The sequence below is a fragment of the Corvus hawaiiensis genome, chromosome 10, assembly GCF_020740725.1.
Source record: "Corvus hawaiiensis isolate bCorHaw1 chromosome 10, bCorHaw1.pri.cur, whole genome shotgun sequence".
Taxonomy (NCBI): domain Eukaryota; kingdom Metazoa; phylum Chordata; class Aves; order Passeriformes; family Corvidae; genus Corvus; species Corvus hawaiiensis.
The window spans coordinates 16,148,995-16,172,711 of NC_063222.1; the positions used below are offsets into that span (position 1 = coordinate 16,148,995).

Consider the following 23,717-nt stretch of genomic DNA (forward strand, 5'->3'; position numbering starts at 1 on the left):
GTGAGCCTCTGCAGCAGTGTCCTCCCAAAGAGGGGATGTGATGGGGTGGGTACTATTGGGACAGCAAAGGAAAGGATGAGTGCATTTGCTGTGTCTCAGAGTAAGGGGACAGGGAGGCCTGAAATGAACCTGGCTAGAGCTGAATTCAGATTACAGCCTGCAGGGTCAGAGCAGGCCCAGATTAACTGCGGAAATCATTGTAGGCTATTTTGGGCAGCAAGACTGGGATGAATGATGAGAGGAGATCAGGGAGGCAGGCCAGGGCTGGCTCTTTGGCTCAGGAAGCCTCCAGGCTGTGGCACTGGGAGCGGCAGGGTGGGCTGCAGGAGGTCACCCTGTGCTGACCTGCTCTGCTCTGGCCCTGGAGGAATGTCCCAAGGGCTGCCTTGGTGTTCCATCATTACAGCTGTGCTTCAGAAAGCAATGGGATGGGTGCTGTGCTCGGCAAGCAGTGCCTGGTCCCTTCTCGTCCCAGGCTGGGAGCCACGAAGGGGTACACTGGTGGGAAGGGACATTTCAGGGATCTGGCAAAGGGAGGAGCTGTGCAGGAGAGGCTGGGGCACACCACACACTCCTGTGGTTTGCAACTTTCCAGCAGCTGCGCTTGCCCTCTGCCCTGAGGTGCAGCAAGGGGAGATTAGTGGCATCAGCCCTTTCAGATGTTGTATTGAGTCCACCTGGGGTTTTCCCATTTGGTTTCACTCTGACAACCCAGCTCTTGAAAGCAGAGGGCTGAGTTGTAGGTATAGGGAGACATGCAGGAATCAGCAGCAGCCTTGCTGGGATGGTTGTGACACTTGCAGCACCTGTCAATCTCTCCCTTCATCCAGCCCTTGGAAGCAGGAGCCAGCAGCAGAGCAAAAAAGGGCACAAAGCACTAAAATACCAGGCAGGTGTTGTACAGAGTTTGCTGTAACTTCTGCCGACTCCCAGTAGCCCTCACAGGCTGCTGCTACTGGGGAATTCAGGGAGCTGCCACTGGCATCAGCACCTCTGATGGAGATCACCCCACCAGCAACCACAGCTGTGCTTAGGGGGATGAAGCACTTCCCAATGCATTGCACAAGCAGTGAGCTTGGCTGCAGGCATCCATCATGGCCTCAGTGCTGTTCTCACCCTCCCAGGCAGCTGAACTGAGCAGGCTAGGCAGGGGTCCCCCGTGGGACACCATTGCAGGATCATGCTGGCTGTCCCACTGGCCATCACTGTCGCCCTTGGGTCTTCTGCCCTGTAGCTCACAGCAGATGTGAGCCAAGCACCTGCTGCTCCCTGCTCTGCCAGGGAACGTAGTTTGTGGACTCATTGAAGAGGTTTTTGGTCCTCATAACCCTGCTGGGGACGGTCTCCAGGTGGCCTTGCAGCAGCAAGGAGTGGAGACATCACAGGAGTGCCTTGCTCTCCTCCCTGCATGGACACTTTGCAGGCAGAGATGGGTTCATGGGTGGCTCTTAGATTTCCTGGTGAGATGACATCAGATCTTCAGGTGATGATCCTCTTTGTCCTGGGACTGGGAACAATGTCTCCTGTTGTAACAGGTATTTCAGGGACCAAGCCATCCCTGGGGTCAGGCTGAGCGTTGTCCCAGGGGCAGGACGGCCACTGGCCATGCTGGATTCCCCGCGTGGTGACAGCACTAGGCCAAGTGCCTTTGAAATGCCCTGCTGTGCTCTCTGCTCCGCTGTTGGACAGGATCTGAGCAGCCATTGTGCAAAGCAAAACAAACCCTTCCTATCTGTCCCAGGCTCAGAGCGCATTTCTGCTTCCAGCTGTGAGGCTGCAGAGCCAGCACAGCCCTGCCAGAGATTGCTGATAACCATCTCCCCTTGCAAGAGAGTTCAAGTCCCTGCTCCATGCAGGTGATGTCACCTTATCAGCACTTGAAGGCTCCTGATAAAGGGATCCATCTGACTTTAGCTGCATCCCCACCTGCAAACGCAATGTACTGGGTGCAGCCGAGGTGAGGGTGGCTGGGGCTTGTGTGTTCTCTTGCCTTCGGGAGGGTCATGGCTGCCCAGACTCCGCAGGGCACAGCCGGGGCTGGGAACAATAGTGGCCACTGGCGACCACAGGGCAGGTGATTACCGAAAATCATGTGCTTACCCCGGCTGCTGCAGAGGCAATTTGTCAAAGTCCCATTTTCCTTTCCCTGATAAGATAGGGCTTGAGGAATACAATAATGCTTTTCCGAGATACAATCGTGGCTCTTCTACCCAGCACACACGAAGGGGAAGCTAATTTTGGTCATGCCGGGCTGGCAGGGGGTGAGAGGAGGCTTCTGTCTGTGCCGGGGCCACAGGGACAGGGCAACTCTCTAAGCCCCGAGGACCAGGACAGCCTGCGGACAACAGGGTCACTGCCCCTGTGGGCTGGCACACTTCCTCCTCTCTGGGGCACTCCTGGAAGATGCTACAGAAGGAGCTGTTGCTGCTGGCTCCATGATAGGGAGCTGGTATGATGTGGCTCAGTGCTGCAGCCCTGCCAACACCTGGTAAGCCTTGTCAGACACTGGGGGCAGCCATGGGCAGCAGTGCTTCCCTTGCAGGCACCCAGCACATGTAGCTGCACCCTCACACTCTTTCCCCCGCCCTGCCCCATGCTTTGAACATTATCCCATCCTAAAGGCAGCAGCAGGACGCCAGGCCAGTGTTCACACCCTGGCCAAGGAAAGCTGCCCATTCCCAGCTGTCTGCTCTATGGCAAGCTGGCTGAGCATGGGCAGGAAAGTGTTCTTGGATGCCTGCAGCAAGCCAGTCCTTCCACAGGCAGCTCCAGTGCCACCACAGTCTCAAGGGGAAAGGAGTAAACGGCACTATTGACAAAGGCAGACCGTACACAATTCCCAGCCTCCCTGGGAGCCAGACCCTTTAAATAACATATACAATATTTGTAGGTGCTGGGTCTGGCTTTCCTTGGGAGGATAATGAGAAGCACACCCATCTGGCAGAGCTGACATTTCCATTTTGGCATGTTGCTTGGGATGCACTTTCTGCACAGTTTGAAATCTGAGCATAATCCTATCTTCGTGAACCACATTCACTAGTCTGATAATGTGACCCCAGAAAAGGTCAATGGAAAAGTTAATATAATTTATTGGCTGACTTAAAAAAAAATCTAATCATCTCTTTTTCCTTTTTCCTGACCCCCCACCCGCACCCAGTGCCCTGCTGACATTTTCCAGTCATTCCCAAAACAATGGCCAGGGTGGGAATGCTCTGAGCGGGTGCAGCTTTAGAGGAGGCTTTTCCTGAGGGGCTGCAGATGCATCTGCCTGTTCAACTCCCCCTCCCTGAGAGGTGTGTGGGGGGTGATGTGCTCAGCCAAGGTCACCAGCCTGGCCAGGGACAGGGGTGGCACCAGGTCAGGTTTGGGCAGACCTTGTGGTTTTCGTGTTTGCTGGGTATCCTCTGCTCTGTGGGGTGACTGGAGCTCACCTGCTTTGCGATGTGAGGAAACACCCCTGTTGTTGATCATCTCTGCCAGTTTTGTAGCTGTGGAGAGTAGGGCAGGAGGATCCAGCCAGATTCCTGGCAGTCAGGCAGTCTTGGATGAAGCCATCAAGGGCCCCAAGAACTGTTTCCGCGGACACGGCGCACTGGGAGGTCTCCATCAGCACGTTCTGTGCTGTGCTGCCTCTAGGGAAGGATCCGAGAAGCCCCAGTGCAGTACACAGGAGTGAGTTTCTTTGCACGGCTACGTGTGCGAGGGAGACGTGCTGTCACACAAGCACTCCTCTTCCTTGCACCGTCCTCCCTTTGGGTTCCCCAGCCACCAAGAGCACCCTGCCGCACACTCAGCCCGGGGTGTCGGCAGAACCCCAAGAGCTGTGGGGAGCAATCAAGCAGCCAGGTGTTTGTCAGGGCATGATCTGTCCTGGGGAGGCAGACGCACTGGCTTGTTATGATGCCATGAAGATTTTTGCCTTTTCTTTTATACCCCTGTTATACCCCTGTTATACCTTTTTACAGCTTCTGTATTCCTAGTGCTTTTTGCCTACATTCTTAGACTTGTTTGTTAAGCTAAGAGACTAAACATTTTAGAGGCTTCGTAGCTAGGGATCCGTGTGCCCCAGACCCCAAGGTCCTCTCCAGAACATATTCTGTAAACCAAGATAGAACCATCCAGGGGAAGGTTCCTTGGGGGGGGGCTCACTTGAACCTCTCATTGGGGAATCTTTGATAGATATGCTAATTAGAAAAGCCTATAGTGTTATACCCAATGTTGGGGGGACACGGAAACACACGGGAGGAGAGAGACACAGAGACACAGGGAAAGACTCGGTGGGGTACATCTTGATGCATATGACCTGGACGTGTACACCTAAGGATCCTTGAGAATAAATACCAAGGTAAAATCCCTTTTCCCCTTCTAACCGTGTATGCCTCTTGATTTTAAGACCAGGAAAAGGCATCAGTTAGGGTGGAGCTGCAAAAGTAATGACAAGCTGCAAAAGTAATTAGCCCTTTCTTATTCTAAAACCTCACGGATAGAGAAGAAAGGACCCCAGAGGGCAAGGAATGGTGGAAAGGATCCAGCGGCTTCTCTTTCAGCATTAGCTGCTACTTCCAAGTCGTGGCTTTGGAGCTGCCACACTGCAGAGTCGAAGAGAGAGCATGGGGAAAACATCTTCTGGCGAGAGCTGGGAAAGGAAAAAGCACGGAACTGCCCATTACTGTCAGGCAGCAGCATTGCGAGGTCTGTCAGGGTGCTGCCACGGCTGAGCACGCAAACCCTGGCTCCTGTCAGCAAGTAACTATCCTTCCTGGCTTCTTCACAGCACTGCTCCAGGCCTGGCTCTTGCCGAGGAAAGCCTGGAGAGATGGAGGGAGCCTGAGCAGTATGGCTTGGAAAGCAGAGGGCAAAGGAAACACAGGTAACTTCTAAAGTCGGTAGTTTCAGAAAAGCAAAATGAGTCTGACGTGGTCTCACTTTGTGCTTTGTAAAGCTGGTTTGTGCACGGGGCTGGCCGTAGCCTGGGGCTCCTGGGCTGTGCAGCTCTGCCTGCTGCCCACCCTGCCTGGCACTGTGGGGTGCTGCTGCCAACCAGCAAACCCAGTGTCCCCAATGCGGGGGTACTGGGCCACCACACTGTGAATGTCCCCTGCTTTGCTTTTCAGTGTCTTGAAGGTGAGCCGATCTTCTCTAGCCCTTGCACAAGATGTTCTTTGTCCATCAGCACATTAAGCTCCTGCCCTGTTCCAGCTGGTGCCGGGCCATGTGGGCAGGGAACACCAGTCCTGATGGCAGCAATGCCGCCAGTCTGCAGGGCGGATGGGGAGCCACCAGGACATCAGAGGGCATTGCAGAAGCAGTGTCTCAGATCATAATAAACTCATGGACTTTGCCCATTTAGTTGAAATAACAGAGATGAAAAAGTTACTGAGGATGATTGATGGTGGGTCAAATGACCAGACAGCATAACCCGCCTCATTCTCTGAGGCGCCATGCCAGGGAGAAGAGCTGTACACAGGCTTTGGTTCCTGTCCTCTCTGAAAGCAGAGCCTTTGGAGAGCACAAAGCAGAAGAAAGGCTTCCCAGCCCCTCTGCTTTGTTGTAACAGCACTGACTGCCAGTCTGCTGAGTGCTTTCCCAGGAGGTGCTGTGACAACAAGGTTGCAGAAATCACTTCAGCAATAACTGCTTGATCTGCGCTGGACCATGCTAATATTGTGTCCAGTTTCCAGGTACAGCAGGGGTTATGAGTTGTTCCTTAACCTGGCAGGACAGGGGCATCTTGATATGGGATCTGTGATGAAGTCCTGGAGAAGCTGTGGATGCCAAATGCCCCTGTTCCTGCCCATGTTGCAGTTCCCAGTGGCTTGGCTGTAATAGAGAGATTTCTGTTTGGCTACCTGGTGGGAGGGTGTGCAAGGTATCTCCTCATCCTGGATTTCAGAGCACTTCAGCACTTCAGAGCTCCTTAGTGCCATCAGAGATGGCCAGGACAGTGCCCTGTGTGGACCTCCAGCCTGGCCCAGAACAGCTGCAAGATCTGCTGCTTCTCTGCTAATGATGTTGAAGGACAGAAGGTGAAATCAAGGGTTTCATGTGCTATAGAAATCAAGTCCACGGTTTGGGGGTTTCTTTTGTTTAGTAGGTAACTTTGCTGTGATAAATATGCCTCAGAAACTGGGAACCCAAACAGCAATAGTTCAAAGACATTTTTCCAGTGCCACACATCTAAAGCTGCTCATCACAGCACAGCTTTGTTAGGCGAAGTGTAACAGGGATCGTGTCCTCGCTTCCTGCCAAGGGTATAAGAGCAAGGCACTAATTCACAGACTTGAAGAATGTGACAGTGGTATTTCAGCAGCTCTAATGCTCTGCAGCCTGTGAAGGCTGCACAGTAACTGAAAGGAAATATCTTTGTTTTTATTCACTTGGCTTTATTCCTAATTCACTCTTTGATGCCATCAGCCTGAGATAATAAGTTTCAGAGATATGCTTGAAATTAAGGAAATGAGTCTGATTAAGTCCTTTAAATGTACTTTGAGAGAGAAATGTACAACAATAGACATATTAAAGGTCCTAGTTTCAAGCAATTCTAATATGAAATCAAAACATCAAGCTGCTAGATGGCGAGATCCATTAGTGGTGTGTGTGCATTCTTCAGCTGGAGAGGATATCACCTTCTTCAGCTAGGAAAGTTGCCAGAGAGCTTGAATCTGTCCTCTGTGCTGGGTGGGCAGTGAGCAGCAGATTAATTTCACAGTAAAATACTTGGAGCTAAATAATAAAAAGCACAGACACTTGCCCTTTGCCTGTTGTATTCTTCTGGGTAGAAGTGATGGTTTCTCAAGAGTCTCTTATTCAAGGCTTGTATGTGGGGAGTTTTTAGCTTTGTTTAGATAGCTGCTTTATTTTTCTTAGCAGTCCTGGGGAAGTTTAGCTGTAAATAGGTTACCTAGTATGGGGTTTATGCTGTCCATTGGTGAGGGTGAAACTCCTGCTGTTAACTGGAACACAGTGGAGTCAGCAGCTTTGCAGGTACCTACTGAGTTCCCTTGGCAACTTCTCCCTGTGGCTGGGACAACTGCTACCACACTTAACCCTCTGTCATAGTGTGGCAGCTTTTGCTCTGCTGTTACCATCACCAGTGGTGATGTGGTACCCGGGGATTTCAGCCCAGTCTGTAGGCTGGATGTGACAAACCCTGTGCAAGCCATCAGGAAGCTGGTGTCCTCGGTGGACACAATCCCTCTGTGAGCTTTTGTGTGTGTGCTGCATGGCAGCTTTAAGAAATGATATGGTGGAGGTGCGAAAACAGATAAAGGCACTCAGATCCCACTTCTCCTTAGGTATGACATGAGCTAGGCGAAGGCTGGCAGTCCTACTGACTGAAACACTTCTGCCTTACTTTAAAAAAAGAAGGGAGAGGGAAAGGACAAGTACCAACAAAAAGGATGTGCCAAGTAGCTCTACAGTGATTCCATTACAGCTTTGTGGCAGCAGGGAGCTAGGAGAGGAGCTTGGAAGGTAACTTCTGTGGAGGGAGTAGTCTTCAAAGGACCCGAGAAGTAATGTGGAGACAGGTGTGACCTCCTTTACTGGTTCCCATGGCAGTCGTGGGGCTAGCAAGAGGAATGGGAAAGCACAGTATTATTTATTTCATCTACTATAAAAAGTGACTTTTTAAGATCTTGTTCAAGTAAATGGAGCAATGAATTCTCCTTTGCTCTGACTGCTGCTGAAGACATGCGACTTATTAGATATGCTGCTGTTGTAATGGAAATAACTAGCCAGCCTATTTTAAACCAAGAAGAACTGGATGTCTGGGAAATGGGGGAAAAAGGATTGAGTGGCACAAGAGAAAAGAAACTTAATCTGTGACAATCTTGGGCACTTTATACAATTTCCTCTTAAAGCAGTTTCACAAGCTCATCTGGCACAGAAGTGATAAATTGTTCAACAACTCAGGCTTGCCGAAGTAGTTTAACGAGCTTTCAAAGGAAACTTTTAAAGACTTTCGGCTTTCAACTGCGTGTGAATCATCTTGAAGAGTGAAACTGTAATTGCTAACCACCGTTTAATGGGTCACCATATACCTGTCTATGCTTTCATGAGCTCTGGCACTCTAGAACTAGAGTCAGATGTTGCCATGCAGATCCCATGGCTGTGTCCGAGAGCCCAGAGTGATACCACTGCTGTTGCCAACCTACTGAACTTGAAAATCAAAGCTGGCAGAGCCTGCAGGCAACTGAGGTCAGGGAAAACACATAAAGGTAGGAGGAGGAATGTCATGTCCACACACACAGCCAAGGCATGGAGCCTTGTCCTCTCTCAGCCCCTTTTCTTATGAGGCTCTTTTTGTTTGCCTAAGGATGTATGGGGATTAGAGAGATTGGGCTATGGGGATTTAACCCCCTATATAAAACCCTTGCCAGGAAAGTCAAACAAACAGGGCCAGAGGTGTCCCACAGGAGGCCCTACAGCTGTCCTCAGGGAGGACTTGTTGGTACAGGGCTAGCAGAGGTGTGCTTGCAGCATCTGGGACCACATGTGGCCAGCTGGCTGCTGGTACACTGTGGAGGTGGGTCCCATAACCTCCTCTGAGCTAAGGCACATATTTATACAGCCCTACCAGAAAAGGCAGGGTGGAACACACTAATATGTACACATTAAAGAGACTGAATAAATAAACAGTAAGTTTTGATTTATTTTCTCTGCTACTTGGATATCTTAGTTTTGGCACAAGATAGATTTCATACACAAATGTGGTCTCCAGATAGGTTCATGTCCTGGCTGATTTAGAAACCATGCACAAAGGAGAAATACTTCACAACTGTTCTTAAAGCATAATGATATTTATGCTGTTTATTGCCAAAGCATATAAAATCCTTGGCCTCCTTCAGCTAGGTAATATACATCAGGTAACAATGCTGGTCTCTGCCCTGAAGGATTTACTGTTATAGATGAGAGATAACAGTGGGTACAGTCAGACTGGGAAAGCACATAAAATGTGATTAGTCAGTCTGAGACTCACTTAATGAGCATTGTTCAGATCATTTGTGCCTCACTTGGGAGAGAGAATAGGGTTTGGTGGGGCAAAGCTGGAAAACAGCAAATGCCCTTGACACTGGGGAAAAGGTTGTTGGAGGGAGCAATTGAGAAATGTCATGTGTAAGATATGCTCTGGTCACAGAAAGTTGTAAAGGACTTGTAAGTTTTCTTGTGGGACTTGTACCCAGTTCAGGTTCAGGTGGAACATACGTAACTATGCAATCAACATAGTCATGGGAAGCCCGTTAAGAAAGGCTGCAGGACTTACCATTCTGTCTGTCCTCAAGCCCCAAGCTGCTTACCTCCTCCCACTGAGCAAAGTCTGGAGGAATTACACAGGCTGTGAACGGCCGTAACATTTCCAGAAGCGCTGACAATGCTGGATTGTGTTCTCTGGCTCATTTCCTCCTGCTAACCAATCTCTCTAAGGTGAATTGACCAGAGAAAAATTGTTGTTTTTCTTGTAGTTTCTCTTGTAATTTATTTTCTTTTGTTTTTTTTCTACCAGGTTAAACACCTGATGTTTTAAAAGCACTGAAGCTGTGATTTCTAGGTGTATACCTAGAAATAACTCATGATGCCCTGTGATCCATCCCTTCCCTAGGGAAGTTGCAGCCAGGAATGCTGCAGGAGAGCTGAGGTTGCCAGGCACTTCCAGCAGTACAAACCAGAGTGATGCCAAGAGAGCTGGAAAGCAGGGAGTGTGCCAACCACAAAATTAATCTCTGAGTTAATAAAAGCCTGCATGGTTTGAGGTTTGTGAAGCAATAAACGAGTTCAAATTTGCCAGCGACTGAAAAAGAAAAGCAATTAGGTGTTATGGGAAACCTTCTAATGGGGATAAAGATAATACATTAGAATATGCAATGGGTTAAAAAATGTGATGAGAAATTGATCTTTAATTGAAAATTACTAAAGGAATTTTGTGGAAGAACATAGAAATGTATGTATCAAAGCAAACCTTTTACCTCATTTTACTAACAGGGAATGACAGAATAAGAGCTTCTGTTTAATAGCACTAATAACTTCATAATATTTTACCTCTGAGTCATATGGTAGGCTCTTTTTACCAGTCAATGCTTGATCCAAAAAGAAATCTCCTTGGCTTCTCCTCATCATAGTAATTTCTAGGTCTGTATGACCTAGAAAGCTATTTCTACTAATGTGTTTTACCTCTTGTTTTCCAACACCCAGGCAGAAGGGTACCCATTTCAATCTCCCCGCATTCCTACGACACTACTGGGGACACTGCTAGCAGTTTGCAAGGCTAAGAGGAGTTATGAGCAAAAGTGAGCCTGAGGAAATACTTCAGTGTGATCCAAATGGAAACTGGGGGAGTCCTTCATCATTGTGTTGTTAGGTGACTCAAATGCTCACAATTTCAGTGGCATAAAAAGGAGGCTGTTCTGGTTTTAAAACAAAACATTTTGGTCAAAAGGGAAAAATAGGCAACAATAAAGACATATATAGATGGGAATTTGGCAAGCTGATAGTGATAGGTAGTTTAGCAGTTTGCAAAACAGGTAACTAGCTAGGGAAATCCAATGAAAATATATTGGCCAGTACCATTGATCACCATCCAGTGGCATTTCCTTGAGGCACAGAGAAAATCCTAGCAGTGATTTAGGCTGGATGTTGGACAACAATTTCAATTCAATGAAAAAAAAAACCCTGAAATTATTCAGTATTTTTTTCTGTTCTTTGTTTGGAAAATGGACAGAATGGTGTCACCATATTTAATTGGAGGTATGTTTGTCTTTCACGTGTAACCAGAGTGAATGAAAACCACTGGTTAATACCCATCTTTAAAACTTTCATGCAAAAGTATTTTAAGAATTGCCTGAGAAGATCACCAAACCCTTAGGACTGATTTCTCAGTAATTACTGTATCACTGGATTTCCAGAGAATTAGGGGAAGTAACTGTTGAGTCATTACATAAAACCTAGTAACTGGTGTGTCTCAGGTAAGCAGGGACAGAAGCTTGGCCAGGCTGACACCAGCTTTTGGCAAGAGTGGGGAGGTGGTCAATGAAGTGTGCAGTCAACAGAGAATCGAACTGTGACAGTACTGGAGTTAGCACATTAACAGAAAATAGGTGTTTCTAGGGTTTTTTTGAGTAGAGGAAGGCATCCATCTGATTTGAGTCAGAGCAGCTCAGTATTATGCCTGATGTGTGGGTGGCTGCCAAAAGGGGTAGTTTTGTTTCTCTTTTTTTTTCCCTCTCATTCCCTTAAACAGTGGTCACATGAGTGAATGAGCTCAACTCACCGGACCAACAGAAAACTATGTCTTTTCTTTCCATTACTGTCAGAATTTCCAGCTGGATTCCTGTGCTGGGCTGACTCACCCCAGAGCTGTGGGGTCACTGGAGCTGTCTGAGGAAGCCCAGAGAGCTGCTGGGGTGATGTGATGTTCTGCCAGATGGATGTAACCCCCGTTCAGTCACTGCTGGGGTTGCACGCAATGAGATGTAACATTCATCTGCAATCGAGAAGAACTACTGGAAAAAAATAGTACTGTGTGAAAATAAATATAGATCCTATTGTAGCTTAAAAATCCCCTAAACGATTTGCAGTGCTCTTCAAAATTGAGCAGACAGTTGACAGAAGCAGAGATGGGTTATTAAAAGCAGATGTTGATAGGACAATAGGAAAGACCCCTTGGCACTTCTGTGAGGCTGAGGGGAAGAGGAGCTGAGTGACCCACTGCGGGGATGGGGTGGTGTCCAACACCTGAGCTGGGGTCTGCGATGGAGCCCCTCAGTCGGTGCTGCCTCTGTGGCGGTGCCCCAGGGCATTCATGCCTTACAGGGTGATCCCCACCCTCTCTCACCGCTACATAACATACCTAGTGGTCACATTGAGTAGATGTGCAGAGCTGCTCGTCTGGCGCCTCTGCTGCTTGTCAGTCCTGCCATGGTGTTCACTCGTGCTGGATGGAGCCAAAGCCTCCAACAGCAGCTGTAAAGGTCTTGGCCTGGTGTTGCTCCCCATCCCATGGCGATGGAGGAGCGGAGGCACCGCTGCAAGGTAACTGGCAGAGCTGGACCTGACTCCACGGAGATGTCTGTCCTGCAGCTTTTAGGGGCAACGCCCGGCCCCCAGTGCCTGCAGGACAGCCCATGGGCAGCACACATGGCCTGGAGGACCCCCGGGAACCCCCACTCCCACCCTGAGGTGGGGTCCTGCAGCTCAACACCCACTGCCATCCCCGTCCCAAGAGGACCCCTAGTCCTGCCCTGCAGAGCCCCGCACAGCCGTGTCCCCATATCCATGTCCCCATATCCATGTCCCCACATCCATGTCCCCCATATCCATGTCCCCATATCCATGTCCCCATATCCATGTCCCCACATCCATGTCCCCACATCCATGTCCCCATATCCACGTCCCCACATCCATGTCCCCACATCCATGTCCCCACATCCATGTCCCCACATCCATGTCCCCCACATCCGTGTCCCCACATCCATGTCCCCACATCCATGTCCCCCATATCCATGTCCCCCATATCCGTGTCCCCACAGCCGTGTCCCCACATCCATGTCCCCACATCCATGTCCCCCACATCCGTGTCCCCACATCCATGTCCCCACATCCATGTCCCCCACATCCGTGTCCCCCACATCCATGTCCCCCATATCCATGTCCCCCACATCCATGTCCCCACATCCATGTCCCCACATCCATGTCCCCCACATCCATGTCCCCACAGCCGTGTCCCCACATCCATGTCCCCATATCCATGTCCCCACAGCCGTGTCCCCACATCCATGTCCCCATATCCATGTCCCCCACATCCGTGTCCCCACATCCATGTCCCCACATCCATGTCCCCCACATCCATGTCCCCCACATCCATGTCCCCCATATCCATGTCCCCCACATCCATGTCCCCACATCCATGTCCCCACATCCATGTCCCCCATATCCATGTCCCCACAGCCGTGTCCCCACATCCATGTCCCCATATCCATGTCCCCACATCCGTGTCCCCACATCCATGTCCCCACATCCATGTCCCCCACATCCATGTCCCCCACATCCATGTCCCCCATATCCATGTCCCCACAGCCGTGTCCACACATCCATGTCCCCCATATCCATGTCCCCACAGCCGTGTCCTCACATCCATGTCCCCATATCCATGTCCCCACATCCATGTCCCCACATCCATGTCCCCCACATCCATGTCCCCACAGCCGTGTCCCCACATCCATGTCCCCCATATCCATGTCCCCACATATCCATGTCCCCACATCCATGTCCCCCACATCCATGTCCCCCACATCCATGTCCCCCACATCCATGTCCCCATATCCATGTCCCCATATCCATGTCCCCACATCCATGTCCCCACATCCATGTCCCCCACATCCATGTCCCCACAGCCGTGTCCCCACATCCATGTCCCCCATATCCATGTCCCCACATATCCATGTCCCCACATCCATGTCCCCCACATCCATGTCCCCCACATCCATGTCCCCATATCCATGTCCCCACAGCCGTGTCCCCACATCCATGTCCCTCATATCCATGTCGCCACATCCATGTCCCCACATCCATGTCCCCCACATCCATGTCCCCACATCCATGTCCCCACAGCCGTGTCCCCACATCCATGTCCCCCATATCCATGTCCCCACATCCATGTCCCCCACATCCATGTCCCCCATATCCATGTCCCCATATCCATGTCCCCACAGCCGTGTCCCCACATCCATGTCCCTCATATCCATGTCGCCACATCCATGTCCCCACATCCATGTCCCCCACATCCATGTCCCCACATCCATGTCCCCACAGCCGTGTCCCCACATCCATGTCCCCCATATCCATGTCCCCACATCCATGTCCCCCATATCCATGTCACCACATATCCATGTCCCCCACATCCATGTCCCCCATATCCATGTCCCCCATATCCATGTCCCCACATCCATGTCGCCACATCCATGTCCCCACATCCATGTCCCCTACATCCATGTCCCCCATATCCATGTCGCCACATCCATGTCCCCACATCCATGTCCCCTACATCCATGTCCCCCATATCCATGTCCCCACAGCCGTGTCCCCACATCCATGTCCCCCACATCCATGTCCCCACATCCCTGTCCCCACATCCATGTCCCCCATATCCATGTCCCCCATATCCATGTCCCCCACATCCATGTCCCCACATCCATGTCCCTCATATCCATGTCGCCACATCCATGTCCCCACATCCATGTCCCCACAGCCGTGTCCCCACATCCATGTCCCCACATCCATGTCCCCACATCCATGTCCCCCATATCCATGTCCCCACAGCCGTGTCCCCACATCCATGTCCCCATATCCATGTCCCCACATCCGTGTCCCCACATCCATGTCCCCACATCCATGTCCCCCACATCCATGTCCCCCACATCCATGTCCCCCATATCCATGTCCCCACAGCCGTGTCCCCATATCCATGTCCCCATATCCATGTCCCCACAGCCGTGTCCCCACATCCATGTCCCTCATATCCATGTCGCCACATCCATGTCCCCACATCCATGTCCCCACAGCCGTGTCCTCACGTGCTCCCCCGCCCCGCCCCCGCCGAAGCCCCGCCCCCGCCGGCCCCGCCCCCCGGCCCCGCGCGACACCCCGCGCTTCCGGCGTGGGGCGGGGCTGGCGCGTGCCGCGCCGCCGTCACTTCCGCGCCCGCCCCGCCCAGCGCGGCCGGCGCGTGCAGCCGGTTGGCGGCGGATCCGCTCGCGCCTCGCGAGGCAGCCGCAGCCGCGCGCGCGGCGGGCGGGGTGGGGGGGGAGCGCCGGTCCCGCGCCGGTCCCGCGCCCGCCCCGCGCCCGCCCCGCCGGCGATGGGGCTGCGCTGAGGCCGCCGGTGAGTGGGGCCGCGGGCACTGCACGGCACGGCCCGGCCCGGCAGGTGAGGGAGGGTCCGCGGGCCTCCAGCGGCGCTCGCAGTCTCCGCCGCCCCGGGCGCGGCGCGGCGCGGCCGCCCGCAGCGCCCTTCGGCCGCGCCGGCCGCTTCTCCACCCGCGACAGCCCCCGCGGGGCGGCCCGGCGCGGGCGCGGGGGTCGTGGCGGGGCCGGTGCCGTGGAGCGGGTCCCGCGGCCGGGGCAGCGCCGCCGTCCGGGGAAGGGGCGCGCGTGGCCGGGGGCGCGGGCCGGCGGCGTGTCCCTGCCGCCGGTGTGTCCCTGCCGCCGGCGTGTCCCTGCCGCCGGTGTCCGGACACGTGCGGCGCTGGCCCAGCGGCCCGGCCGCCCCCCCGCGCTGCCCCGGGGCCGCCGCGGGCTGTCGGGCACCCTCGGCAGCTCGGGCAGCTCTCCCGTGCCGCTTCCTCTGTCCTCTCAGCCCAGCCTCCAGCTCTGCCGGCGGTCCCGGCTGCCGAACACCGCGCGTTCCGCTGCCTGGGCACACGTCAGCGTGTTCTGCAGTGGCGGGGTCGGTGGGGAATGCTGGTGATCGTGTACCAAAGAGAAACTTTCGAATCCCAAGACGAGGACTCAATGCGTCTCATCCTTTATTCAGCACATGAGTCAGTGCGTTTTCCTGATGCTGACGAAGGTTATAGAGCACCTTCTATCAGCTGAGCTATGGAGATGGGGATCTCGCAATGTGAGCACCTCTGACAACCACTGCGTCATCCCTAACAGGAGGCCTGTTTATGCTTGTTCAGGGATAAACAGCTACTAGGTGAATTAAACATTGAGAATTTAAACAGAATTGATACTTAAGGTGAAGAAAAACTTGAGTATCTACAGTATTGGTTCTGAAAGCTTGCTACTACCATCAGTGCTCTGGCTTGCTTGCTGGGATCAGTGTATCCCTGCAGGTGCTGTAGTTGGAAGATACTTTTGGAGCCCTTCAAGAAGCTGAGACAGCATTGCCTCCAGCAGTGGGAGATGGTTAACTCTAAACTGTTCTAACATGAGTGATGGTAGTTGTCTGGCCACGCTGTCTGACTGCTTTCTCTTCTGAGGTTGCTGAGTTTTGCACCAGCTTTAGAATTCATTAGTGTGTTTTCTTTGCTGTATGCAGTCACTGGAATTGTATGGTGTTTTCTTAGCAAGGGCAATCAAGATTATGTTCCATTTAGCCTATTCATTACTCTGGTTTTTTTGTCGGTTTTTTTTTTGTTGTAGTAGGTGACTCGGCTGTTGTATGTATGAGATTTGTCCCCACACTGGCTCTTCAGACAGGTTAGCAATATTTTTCAGCCCTCAGTTCCATCATGTTTGAAAGAATTGCCACTTTTACCTTTTTTTAAAATTATATACAACACCGTTACATCCTGTAGAATATTGATTTTCTTGATGTTGTGGAGAAACGGCTTTTTTTGGCATTATTTAAATTTACTCTGTGGTATAAGTGTGGTCCTCATAAACTTAATGTCCCTGTATCAGTGTCATGGGTGAAGCAGTGCATCTTTATTACACATATACTGAGGAAATGTTTGTCTTGGTATTTGGCATGACATTGATGGCTGTGTACTACTGCTTTTGTTAGCTGCTTTTTCTTGTTGGTTAATTACAGTTCCACAAATTTTAAAGAAAATATGCTCTGCCAACTTGGAACTGTACAATTGACTTGGAAATCTATTGGTACTGATCTAACTCTCCTGACTTCTAAGAAGCATATCATTAACATGACTTAGTGAAACAAAAATGTCATCTATTGTTGGTGTACTCACCTGTGGGAAAGAACACTGGCTTTTGGCTACATGGAGTGTTCTAGTGTGAGCACCTAGGTCAGCTATGAAAAAGTGATGTGCTGCAAGGTTATCAGTTTTTAAAGTGCTTCAGAAAATGAGTAAGGGAGATCTTCTTGTTAACTTTGGTTTTGACCAAGGCTGACTGTTCATGACACAAGGAGGTATAAGCAGTGAAAGGGTCTGAGCAGTTCTGCAGACTCCAGCAGAGCTGCTGGACAGCAGCTGCTGCCTTCCCAAATACCTCCCAAGAGCAGTGGTGCTGTTCCAAGCTCTGTTTGGTGTCTTCCAGTAGTGTTCTCTAGACTTTGAACTCGTTTTGCTCTCCCCCCTTACATTTTTTTGTTAGTTGTGTTCTAGAACATGCATCTGTTCCTGTATTTCTTTTTAATTTCTTTCTAGTCTGGGGAGGACCTCATGGCATTGTTAGGCACTGATTCATCCATAACCTGGAGAGAGAGGGGTGAAAGGTCCCAGCTGCCTGGTCAGGAAGCTTGCAGTGTCTGCAATGGAGCGTGGGGGCTGCCTAGCAGGAAGGGAAGTTGCATCATGATGTCTGAGTGATTGAGAAACTTCATGATTCAGGCCTGTTCTGCTCCTGTGCCATGTGACAGGCATGGGTCGTCAGACAAGCTATTTTGCTGGGTTCCTAATAAATTATTCTGGAAAAGGAAATTAAAAAAAATTCTGTATTGACATGGAACCCTCAGATTATTTCTTCTCATTTGCCTTGAGGAGGTAGTATCCTACTGTTTTCTGTGTGGAGTATAAAACAGCCAACAAGACATTAATTTTCTGTGGGAGGAAGACAAATTCCTTTTATTCTGTGAAAGTAAAATAACTTTTTATTGTTAAAGCCAGATCCAAGTGGATTGTCCAGGTTGTAGAGGAAATCTGCACTAGAACTGGGAACTGGCATGGAAGGTCAGGTTTTCATTAAGCATTTTGACCATTGCACCCTTGTTCCTTTTTCTGGAAACCTTCAGATAGCGTTTGCTTTATTTCTGTACACAACAGAAATCTGCAACAGGGGATTACTTTAACTTAGCTTGTCCAAGGTCTGTTGTAGAAATTATTACTTCTGTTGTGATAAATGTCTCTGTTGAGTGTTGTGCTCAGGCATCTTTAACTGCAGACCAGGGAGCATGGTTGTAACACTTTTCTTATTTAATGTCTGTGTGGTATGAACCTGATGGTAGCTAGCATGGAGAGATGTTTCATTCCTTTATTGCCTTGTGAAACAAAGTCCTTTAGTTAAATCTTCTAAAACTCTTGAGTTCTGGAAATTAGAAATACAAGGTTTCCTTAGATTTAGTCAGTGCCCAAGCTTTATTAACATAACATGAAAATACGTGGTTCTGCCGTGTGTCTTCAGGCTCATCTTTTGAATGTCTTCAAGAATTGCCTTGGAGAACAGATCTTGTATTTAAATGCATGTTTTTTGGGCAGGGATTACTGGTCTCCACAGCATGGCATCTACTATGGACAAACCTGCTTTGGGTCTGGAGTCATGCTGTTGTACAGATGAGTAGGTTTTGTGGACTTTCAGTGGTGAAAAAAACCACAACATTTTGACTAGTGCTTGGATCTGGTTATGTTTAGCATGAGAGGGTTCATACAAGACAAATCCTAGCTCAAAAATCCTAATTTCACAATAAAACTTGGAAAAAAATGTTTTAAATAACTGTAATGCTAAAATGTTTCCCTTTCACTGTTACACAATGAGCTAAAAATAGTTTTCATTCATAAAAAAGCTGCTTCCTTTGTTAAATAATCTGCATAGGAGAGAACAAAAGTTCATTTTATAGTAAACTGTATTTGTATTATAGCTCCAAGTCTGACACCTTTATTCCTGATTGAAATAAGACTGTAAACTTTAATTTCTGGTGGCTGAAAAGCAGGCTTAAATACAAAAGGATGGGTGATTCACAGTCTCTGTTCAGGAGTTATGGATGTGATCTGCACAAAAAGCTGAAGTGCTGTGTCTTGCTGCTCCTTTTCTAAAATGTATCATTTCAGCACCATCTTCATGGAGCGCTGTGGCATGGATTGGGATTGGGAAGGATTCTCCCTGGCCATGGAATCTTGCTGCTTGCTCTGAAGTGGTGCAGTATCAATCACATTTGTAATCCTGTCAAACTTACCAGAATTAGCTGCATTTGCGTTCATTCTGTATTTTCATTTTTTCATTGTGTGTTTTTAATTTGAAAGAATTTAGCCCTTTTTTTTGTGTGGTTCTGCTTTATTAGAATTGTGACATTGCATGGTTCATCTTAAAGCAGCTCTTTGGAAGAGGATGTGGTAGTAGAACTGGTAGCAAGTTCATTACTTTTTAGTTGGATTGAGATTTTTTTTATGTGGTATTTAAGATTAAAAGGTCATCCTTCAAAATCAAAATACCCAACTCTTTCTTTTTTGACCTTTAGCCAAGTTATATGGCAGTGATATTTTCAGTTTAGAGGGTACATGCAGCAACAAAAATGGCAGCTCCTTTAGATTTTATTCTAGCTAGAAGATGTCAAAATGGAAGGTGATAAATGGCAATGGCTGTGAAATCAGAGCTGATTCTTTTAAAGGATAGGCGACAGAACAGTGTAATGGGAAGGCTTTTGAGAGAGGGAGTAGTAAGAGCAGCTTATATTGCAAGCTTTTACTGACTTGGGATGCAAGAAGAAAATACATGTATAGTGTGAAAGTGAGTCACATTGTGAAGAACATGTGTAAAAGAGTGGTAGAGGCAGATATCACAAAGGCTGAAGTGCAAATGAAATGGCAAGTAGCAAGAGACATAAAAGCCAGCTACCTGTAAAAGCATGTTAGTAGTAGTAGTAAGACTGGGAAGTGTCTCACTTGATTCATGGGGAGCACATGTATCTACAGAAGGTGCAGGACATCTGAAATGCTTAGGGCCTATTTTGCTTGTCTTCTTTCACAGTGTCATGCAGGTGCTTAATCTTATGAATATTTGTGACAAGGTAGTATTTTGCACTACAGCGTACTTCCACTAGATGTTTGTGTCTATTAGCCCTGATAAGTTTCACTGTACAATTCTCAAAACAGCTCAAAAATATTATCTAGAACTGTGCAGAAGTACTAGAAGACTGGGAAAGGATGAGTCTTCAGTTACAAGGGAAAAGAGCTGAGGAAGATGAGTTGCAGTCTGACAGTTCAGTTTGTCTCAGTTTTTTCCATCAGTTGAGATTAATAAGCAAACATTCTGTTTTCAAGTGCTTGGAAGATACAGCAGCATGAACTGATTTGTGGGAAAAGTAATTGTGTCTGAAGTCTTAATACCTTTTTACTGCAGAGCAGAAGGCTCTGTGGCTGTAGCAGAGGCAGTGGAGGTTTTGTCTCCTGAATTAATTGATTGATTTAATAAAGTTTTCCTCATTTTAATGGCCTCATAAGTAAATGAAGGCATGATCTGGAGGTAGATGATCCTATCTGGAGAACTGTAATTAACAATCCAGTGTTGAAGTGAGAGGTTATCTTGAAGGATTCTGTCCTGGGTATGGTTGCCTTTAATGAAAACATTAGTCAACTGGCTGATTAAATGTGCTTACTAAATTCTCAGGGCCTGTGTGTTGGAGGACATGATGAGAGTTCAAAATAACCTGAAACATAGTGTGACATTCAATAGGGGCAAATGCAGAGTACTGCACTTAGGCAGAAATTACCAGCTGTGGAGATGCAGGGTGAGGAATAACTGGTTAGCTACTAGAAAAAGGACCTGGGGGTGTACTGGATCACAAGTTGAACATGAGTCAGTGTCATGCTGTTTGCAGAGAAGACAAATATCTTACTGGAAAGTTTAAACAGGAGTATTGTCTGAGAGATGTAAAGTTTAAATCCGTTGGCTTTATTTGCTGTTGATGTACAGTCTGTGCAGACAGCATCTGTTTTGGGTGCCAAGATTCAAGAAGAATTTGGACCACTTGGAAGGAGTTCAGAGTAGAGAAAGTGAGTGATCAGAGTTCGAGGAAACAACTTCATAAATGTGGAAAAAATCCAAGTTATTTTGGCAAGAGATGAGGAGTTTAGGGGGAATGTAAGAGATTTCAAGTATTTAAAAGATTTGTAAGAAGGAAATGCTATTTTCAGTGACCATGATGGACAGGTTGAAATGGGATTAAGTTTCATCATGGAAAACACCAATTATACTTTTAACATTTCTCACAGTAGAAATAGTACTTTAAGATGTCTTTACTTGTGGCCATGAATAACAAGTTTGTGTGTTTAGAAGGACTGGTATATGGTTTAGGTTGGAGAATAGACAAACTCACTATTAATGTCCCTTTAATCTCATTTTATAGGATTCTAGTTTTAGTTGATGTCAAGTTTGAGCCAATGGGGGAGAAATACACAGGATTCTTTTTGTCAATCTCTTGGTAGTATCGTGTGTGTTTAGAAGATCTTGTACAGATTCAAATGGTTAGAACTGTGGTGCTTGTATTGGTTTGGAAACGTATGATGTACTGGATGTTACTTCCTTCTCTTGGATGCTGCCTCCTGCAAATGGAGCAAGTTTTCTTGTGCTGTCAGGATGTTCTAAACCTCCATGGTGAAGGTACTACATGGTCGCAATGTCTGTGCGAGTTAAGCCTAGCAGAGCACTGATGAGTTTCCATTCATTTTAGTAGTCTTAGTAGCTTTCAGATTACTGCTTTAGACTCAGGTGATAATCTTATAATATTTCTCATCCATAGTTACAAAGATCTGCCTTTGGCTTTGAAGATCTCTTTGCAGTTCCCCTACCGTGGTATATTCACCACTACAGGGAGCCTAAGTGAGAATGGACCCATTGCAAACTGGAAAGTCCAACTGCAAGTATAGCCATGCTATTTTATATATAATTATTTTTATGCACTGTTATAATTGCTTTTGATTGTCTGCAGTAGACTGCATGACAAAACAAAGGATCCAGCTATTCCTTCTATTTCAGCAATTGATTTGTAACATAACTGGAATGTGTGAAAACACTTCAATTAATCCTGTGCATTTCGCTGTCATACCACGCACGTCTCCAAATCATTGAAGAAAAGTACAGTTACCCTTATGAACTCTGCCCTTAAGATCTGCCATGGTGTTTCACATCAACAATAGCAAGAGTTTATTTTCTGCTGGCTACATTTAATGCAGCAGTAGATAGCAGGAGCTGAAAGGTCAATGACAGGGGTAATGGTTGGCCTCCAACAGGGAGACTGTACAGTTAAGTTACACTACCTGCCTGACCTTACCTTTACCCCATAATAATATTTATTGATCTGTAGAACTTTTGTGTACAGGTTCATTTCCTGAAAAGTCCTATTACTGTTTGCTAGAAATTTTTTTTTCTCTGAGCAGAGGGATAATTTTTCTTACGTCTGTTTCTCAATCAGGGGAACTATTTCTATCTTAGAGGCATGGAGGGTTCTTAACATACCTGCAGTTGTCACTAAGTTGTGAAGGCTTGATCCAAAGCCCAGTGAATTCAAAGGGTTGTTCCACTGGCTTGAGTGGTCTTTGGCTGAGGGTGCTGCTGTCTGAAAGCGGTGCTTCTGTCACTAGAGCAGTACTCCTGATCTGCTGACAAGCCAGCAGAAAGTCCTTTTCAGACCAACTGGTAATTCAAATGGAAACATAAAAGGGCTGTCAAATGTGCAGTCTTGCAGAGTGCATTCTTTAGATTAACCCTATCTTCAGTTGGTCCATTTGGTGAGGACCTCAAAACCTTAAGTAGTGCTTTGAGGGAGGGTCTCGACATTACTTCCCTGCGTCATTGCCATGCTTTATTGCTAGAGGCAGCCTACTGGGCTGTAATACTGGGAGTATAGAAGATGTGTGTTGTGGTAAGAAGTAATGGTGTTGAGTCCAGTTCGGACAGCCAGACTCTAAATGCCAACAGTGTATGGATGAAACACAGCTTCTGCCTGTTCGTTACGGTTGTACTGCTGTGATGGCTTTCTACTGCTTGGGTGAGATCAACCTGTGGTGAAGGACGTGTCTGGAGCAGAGGCACATGTAATGTGTCTGAGTGAACTGAAGCACTTGGAAAACTGCTGTTGCGTTTCAATGTTGGTTGAAAGTCTGCTTGTGCTCCTAACTTCTTAATTTTCCTTAGTTCATCTGCAAATTTTAATTTTTGTTAGCAGTATAGGTTGCGGGTTTTTTTTAACTTTGTCTTCTCCAGCAGAAATAACTTTAGTAATGAACAGGCAAAAATGTAGGAACACACAAATTTCACCATGCAAGTTGCATGCCTTTTGTAGGGCAAGAGCACAATGAAAAATAGCTTACAGTCTTGTCAGCCTGACAGAGTCCTTACTCAGTAGTGTGCAGATGGAGGTGTCCTTATAGAACTCTTCCTTCTGCCACCCTTTCCATTATCCAGCAAAATCCCTTCCCCAGAGAGAGACAGGTTTTTTCAGTAGGAAGACTGTTGGCATAATTGCATTCTGAGCATGTATATTGTGGAGGATTTTTATGCCTTAAGATGGTACTGGTATGCTGCTAGCATTTGTAATCCCAGTTCTTAGCCCGTGCTCATTTCAGTAGTGACTATCTGCTGTGTTAACTAGCAGCTGTCTCTTTGCTGGAGATGCTGTTCCACATAAGTCCATTTCTGGAACAGGTCATAGGAGTCTGGCTCTGGTTTCAGTGCAAGGTGTTTTGAATTAGTGTAGTCTGCACCTTGCATTTAAAACAAATGTATATTCTCAGTTTTCTGCTTGCTGTCATCCTTTGCTGGCATAATGTCTGTGAAGAAACAGTATCTTAAATGCCATAATTGTCTGTTGTAGCTGAAGCGTGATAACACTTGTATGTAACACGGATGGGTGTGGTGGAAGAACTCACACAGCCTATAGTCAAACAGTAGTGCTGGTTGATGAGGTACTGGCAAAAGAAGAATGCATTGGGTTGAGAATATTTTAGTGTGCACCCTAAGAAAATAACTTTTTGTTGGCCTAGCTTAATGGAAATAGTTCACCTTTTGTAAAGCTCACTGTTCTTGGAGACTTGTAATTTTTGGTAG

The 23,717-nt window shown here is 48.0% G+C and overlaps 1 protein-coding gene and 1 long non-coding RNA gene across 5 annotated transcripts in view; one reads left to right on the top strand and one right to left on the bottom strand.

Annotated features, from left to right (window-relative positions):
- Window positions 1–8,633: 8,633 nt before the first annotated feature.
- Window positions 8,634–12,259, bottom strand: LOC125331148. Its single transcript, XR_007205872.1, has 2 exons — window positions 11,846–12,259; window positions 8,634–11,479 (listed from the first exon to the last, which is right to left on the bottom strand). It is a non-coding gene; the product is annotated as an uncharacterized LOC125331148 (long non-coding RNA).
- A 2,525-nt stretch (window positions 12,260–14,784) lies between these two features.
- The window catches only part of ATP13A3 (ATPase 13A3), a 58,374-nt gene continuing 49,441 nt past the window's right edge, over window positions 14,785–23,717 (top strand). Inside the window, exon 1 of one of the 4 annotated variants that reach the window (XM_048314219.1) lies at window positions 14,785–14,874. Coding sequence is in view for 1 of the 4 variants with exons in the window: in XM_048314214.1 (XP_048170171.1) it covers window positions 16,159–16,196 (38 nt within the window). In the remaining 3 variants the exon portion in view is untranslated. Of the gene's footprint in view, window positions 14,920–16,139; window positions 16,197–23,717 lie in introns of those variants that run through there. The other 3 variants (XM_048314217.1, XM_048314216.1, XM_048314214.1) reach the window with 3 other exon arrangements.